Here is a 6,074-nt window from a genome sequence, read left to right on the forward strand (position 1 = left end):
CCTTCCTCAGGCTTACCTGGTCCCTAACACTGACCTCACAAGAGTGTATTTTTGCCTTTTTCAGGGTCCTGGGCCCAGTCTGCCCTGACTCAGCCTTCCTCAGTGTCTGGGGCTCTGGGACAGACGGTCACCATCTCCTGTGCTGGCAGCAGCAATGACATTGGGAGTTATAATGATGTCTCCTGGTACCAACAGCGCTCAGGCATGACCCCCAAACTCCTGATTTATAAAGTCAACACTCGGCCCTCTGGAATCCCTGATCGCTTCTCTGGCTCCAAGTCTGGCACCAAGGCCTCCTTGACTATCTCTGGGCTCCAACCTGAAGATGAGGCTGATTATTACTGTTGCTCGTATAGAAGCGGTAGCACTCTCCACAGTGATCCAAGTGCAGGGGGAAGTGAGACCAAAACCTCTTCTGAGTTCAGTCAAGTCCCTTCACTCCTAAACTCAGGCTTTCCTTTCTTTCCCTTGTTATTATTTTATTTTGAAATAACTGCAAACTTAATAATTTAAAGATAATAAAAGAACTCTTATTTATCCTTCTCATTGATCCACCAATTACTAATATTTTATCATATTTGTGTATCATTGTATTTCTTTATTTTTCATCTCTCTCTCAGCTTACATATGGATATGAATATGTATGTGTATGTGTTACCTGTGTATATATGTTTTATATGTGTATATATGTATAGGTATATACATATATATATGAATATATAACTGACATAACTTATTCATTTTTTGAATAATTTAAGAGTAAGTTATATTCACCAACATTCACATTCCATAATATTCATCATTTTAAAGTCTATGATTTATTGATTTTTTACTATAGTCACAAGTGTGTGCATCTATTACACTCTATAATTCCAGAATGTTTTTATTCCCATGAAAGTAACACTTCATCCACTAGCAGTAACTCCCCATGTCCTTCTTTTCTCATCCCCTAGCAACTATTATTTTACTTTATGTCTTTATGGATTTGCCTATTCTGGATATTTTACATAAATGGATCACATGCTATGTGGCCTTTTGTGTTTGATTTCTCTCATTTATTAAAGTGTTTTCAAGGTCCATTCATGTTGAAACATATGTCAAGATTTCATCCCTTCTCATGCCAAATAATATTACATTGTATAGATAAGCCTCATTTTATTTTTCCATGAATCAATTGATGGAATCTCATTAATTTTTCTGTCTTTTATTCTCAAAGCCAAAGTGGTTCTTTCGGGATCTAGGGCATGAAAATCCTAGGTTCCCATCACTTCACATGAGGAAATAAAAATATAATACTCTTTCTCAGAGAGATATTTAGGAGGCAGTCAAGACTTCATTTTTATCTCATCCTAGCACCTCTTGAGGATTCCCCATTAAGGGGCATCTTTCTTTCTTTTCTACCTGTTGTTTGAACGTGTCCTGGACATGCTGGAGAAGGGACAGAGGGGGTCAAAGCCTCAGCTTCATTAAATGACTGAGGGGGCTTTATCCTGCTATTGGCTCTTTCCTTTTCTTTTCCAGTGTCTTTGTCAAATGTTCTAGATGACTGCTTCTATTACCTCCAAAAGTCTACAAGGGTAGGTTTTTCACCTTGTGCTTGTGGTTTGTCACAAAAACTCTCCATATCCTGCATTCGTTCTGAGTTTTTTTTCTGTGTACCTAAGGAAAAGAAAAGAATTCAGGTACATTTCAGCTTTCTTTCCATTATGAAATGCATCATTTCTAAAGAAGAGTGCATAAAATGAGGATTCACTCGAAGAAGAAGAAGAAGGAAGAAGAAGAAGAAGAAGAAGAAGAAGAAGAAGAAGAAGAAGAAGAAGAAGAAGAAGAAGAAGAAGAAGAAGAAGGAGAAGAAGAAGAAGAGGAGGAGGAGGAAACCATCCAAAGCATATCCATCTATCCCACTCCCCCAATTAGCTACTATGTTGGCTTCGGTATTAACCCCTCTATTGCTTTTCTTTCATTCCTTGCCCATACCTTTCTAGGTCTGCATCCCCAAACAACATATTTTTGAGACAGTGGGAACAAGCAACACAACAACCGAGTGAGAAAAGGATAATGTGTCTATCAGGTGAGGCCCCAGGACACATTTACACTAACAATGGCTCAAGCTCAGTCTCTTCCCTGGGATTTATTGGAGCCTGAAGACAGCAGACAAGACCCCAGATGATAGAGAAGGGATCTTAGAATTGGGTCTAGTCTTGCTGGAGGTGGCCAGATCCTGGCTCTCTAGCAGAACTAATTGCAGGAGATCAGAGGCCCACGTTTTTTGTTACACAGTTCGGCATGGACTCTAGAGGTCGCCTGAGATCATTTCACTGGGAGGAAGAGAAAAAGATTATTCTTGGCCAGTCTGGACACTGGAGAATGGCTCATGTCAAGACAAGCCTAGTGCAGTCACGGAACTATAAGTTAGAATCCAGGCCACACATTACCAAACGTTACAGGATGGTAACACAGTTGTCTGCACCTGGGATATGTCAGTTAATCATAGATGAATCAGTCATCTGTTGCCTACTAGAGAAAGGTATCAGTGGGAGATGACCTTTAGAAAGAGGTGGCAGAGGATACAATACTCATGAGGCACATAGGGTTCTCTTCATGACACCTTCAGACTCAACTCTGCCTGGCCTCCCTCATCCAGAGAACTGAGTTTCATCCTCTGCAGGGAAAGGCTGGTGGGCAGTGGTCTGTCTACCACTCTCACTACTAGGAGGAGAGAGGACCTGTAATAGCTCCTAATTTTCCTAATGTTTTCATTCATCTCAGCTCCTCACTTCCTACTCACAACTGAATGAAAAGAAAATATGATATTTCAGGTTGGAACCATTGCAAACTTGGGATGGGCTCTGTCAGGTCTAAGTCAGTTACCGCTTGTCAACATGCATCCTGGCTTCCAAGTTTGTGTTGTTTTCTACTTCCCTGTTCCTTGGTCTCTTACATAAAACTCTAACATATGGCTGTAACACTCAATACAGTTTTAGCGGGGTTTAGGAACGAACAAACATAGTTGTGTATCCTTTCAATTTCACCCACGACAGACAGAGTGAGAATTCTCTTGTGACTGGAGTTTGTGTCTTGAAGGTGGGGAGAGGGAGAGAGAGAAAGAAAAGATGTGATAGGTTTGTCAGAGAACAGACTTATCTAGTTGACATTTTAGTAATAAATCAATAATCAATGAGGGAAGCCAAAGAGGGATCTGGAAACGTGTCCATGCAAATAAGAATTGATGATAATGAGTCTTAAAGTGGTTTTCTTCACATTTCTAGTGGCTGGGGTTGGTTGAGCTTCTGGATATATGTGTTTCTTTCTATCATTCTGTCTTCTCTTTCAGAAACTCCAATAATATGTATATTAGGTCAGTTGACTTGGTCCTACATTTATTGGAGATATATATATATTTTTTAATTTATTTTCTCTTCATGTGCTTTACACTAGTCAATTCTCATTGTTATGACTTCGAGGTCATACATCTTTTATTTTCAATGCCCAATCTGCCGTTAGTCCCATCTAGTATAGTTTTCATCTGTGCTAATTCTAGTTTGTGCTTCATTTTATCTTCTATTTCTTGGCTGACACTTTCTATCTCTCTATTTATTTCAAGAGATTTTGTTCATATCTCTGGTATTATTTTTAAAAAGCTGGTTTAAAGTCTTTGTGACATAGTTCCAATGTATCCGTCGTGTTGAAGTTAGACTCTATAATTGTCATTTCTATGTAGTTGAGTTTTCCTGGTTTTCCATATGCAAGTGATTTTGGATTCTATCCTGGATATACCCAACATTATGTGATGAAACTATGGATCTTGTTTTAATCCTATCTTGATATTTTCGTTTCAGCAGACAATCTGCCCAGTTAAGTACAGGCTGCCAATTCCACCCAGAATTCTGTGGTTTCTATCAGTTCAATCTATAAAATCTACAAAACTTTTAACTTGGTATTTGGACGGATCTAAGTGTGAGCTACACGATGGTCCATCTGGGTTCCAGGTAGTTGACAATTTCTTAAATATTTTCCCAATATCTTTATAACTTATTAGAATCTGTGCCAGCTCAGCTCAGAGTGAAGACTAAGAATCATAAACAATTATCAGAATGACTTTCTCAAGCTTATTTCTCTGCACAATCGCCCAAGAACTTCTGGTTCCCTGGTGTTGCCTTTTTTGGTTTTCTGGACAAAAAAAAATTGTCAATTTAGTTCCCTCGTACTGATGGCCTCTTGCTGTGTCAGTGTCTATGTCTGTTTCAAGAGGCAGAAGTATAAACTGCAAGGGAAGCAATGTGTTTCTGTGCCACGCTCTTAGAAACAGCTCTGAAATAGAAAGGCAAGGTCCACGATCACTGTCGTCATTGCTAACAACACAGGAGATTCACCTGGGGCTTCAGGCATGGGAAATAGAGAGAGAAAAAACAAAAGAAAAGAAAATGTGAAGATCTTCAATTTTCTCTGAGCATTAGGAGTTCTCTTTCTCCTCCCGAAGTGTGGACAAGGGAACACATCCTGAAGCTCTGTCTATGTCTCTCTAGTGCCCCTTCTAGCCTTCCAGCTGCCTTGAGTCTAGGCCCTGAAGGAAAAATGGGGCACTCACCCAATGTTCAATGATCTTTCGAATGCCAGCGTCTTCCCCAATCTGCTTTGTGTGGTTAACTTTCTAGGTACTCAAATAACTCCTCCATGAATTCTCTCCAGGTTTTAGAGCCGTATTTTATGCTGGAAAAAGGTGGCACATGCTTCTTGCATCATAAATGGAGCTCCGACCTGAAAAACTGTATTTGTTGTGAAAAATTAAATCACTTTGAACCATTGGCAGTTGAAAAACAGGAAAGAACAAGAGTTTTAAACACAATTTAAGGAAAGAAACAGGAAGAAATATTTACACAATGGTTCTTTTGTGTCTTCGTGTTTGAGAAATCATTTTATCTTGGCCTGTGTAAATGTTGAGGTGGAAAAATACATGCAGGAATCCATCTTTGTTTTCAGACCAATAAAGCCAAGATAGACGGAATGTCATCTTTGAATAATGTAAAGTTATTGGTAAATATCACTGTTGCTGACATACAAATGTGCCATTATCAAACCTTCACCTTCCTCTTTCATTAGTCTCAGGTGACATACAACAGCCGGTGGGCGTATAGTCCTCATTTCTCATGTTGACAGTTGGAAGTTGAGAAAATACAAGTCACTTGTACAAACAAGATTCAAATGGCAGAATGGGGAGAAGCAGAGATGGATTCAGGATAGTGGCTTCTGGTAGATGCTCCTTGGTCCCCCCACGGGCTCCCTCACGTGTATACCTGGATACTCTGTGTGGCCTGTGGGTAAGGGCTTGGGAGGAACTGATCAGACTGTAGGATATGGTGCTGCAGAGGCTTCAGCACAAACAAGTGGGGGTGAAGATGGTGACAAGATGGTGCACCTAGGGGAGATCCAACCACCCACCACCTCCCAACAGCAGGTGTGTCCCAGGCGTAGCAGAGAAACTTTCCTAACAGCAGTGAGACTCTGAAGATTGGCTCCCAGCTGAGGGTGCTGCCGAGTGTGTCCTCAGCTTGAGAGAGTCACAGAGATACAAAGTCACCTCACAGCAGGGACACTGAAGGTCCAAGACCTCATTTACATGAAAGACTTCAGCAGACTTTTCTCCCTTGTAAATCAGGTATAAACATTAGGTATTTGTGTCCCTCAGAATATACTTGTCAAAGTGTTTTCTTCCATTCACCTACCTTCTCCTATCCAAGGATGTAGAAACAGCTGTAGAAATCAAGTGCCAGGTTTGAGGGGGCTGAGGAGAGGCAAGTACAAGAAGGAAATTTGCATGGAGGCCCCTCCCTCCTCTGAGGCAGGAGAAGGGGATAAGAGAGGTCTGGGGAGCCAGGCTCAAGGCTGGATGCTCAGAGGGAACTCTCTTAGGGCATCTCGACCATGGCCTGGGCTCTGCTTCTCTTCAGCCTCCTCTCTCAGGGCACAGGTGAGGCCTCCAGGGAAGGGCCCATGGGGACATCTGGGCTGTTCCTTTGTCTCTCCTTCCTCAGGCTTACCTGGTCCCTAACACTGACCTCACAAGAGTGTATTTT

At 41.2% G+C, this 6,074-nt stretch overlaps 1 gene segment (V, D, J or C); it reads left to right on the forward strand.

Moving 5' to 3' along the window:
- LOC105308724 overlaps positions 1 to 2,048 on the forward strand; it is a 15,180-nt gene extending 13,132 nt beyond the window's left edge. Inside the window, 3 exon segments of the V gene segment in view lie at positions 65 to 397; positions 1,522 to 1,577; positions 1,986 to 2,048. Of these exon segments, the coding sequence occupies positions 65 to 397; positions 1,522 to 1,577; positions 1,986 to 2,048 (452 nt within the window).
- The last annotated feature ends 4,026 nt before the right edge of the window (positions 2,049 to 6,074 follow it).

The sequence above is a fragment of the Pteropus vampyrus genome, unplaced genomic scaffold (genome assembly GCF_000151845.1).
Source record: "Pteropus vampyrus isolate Shadow unplaced genomic scaffold, Pvam_2.0 Scaffold618, whole genome shotgun sequence".
Classification (NCBI taxonomy): domain Eukaryota; kingdom Metazoa; phylum Chordata; class Mammalia; order Chiroptera; family Pteropodidae; genus Pteropus; species Pteropus vampyrus.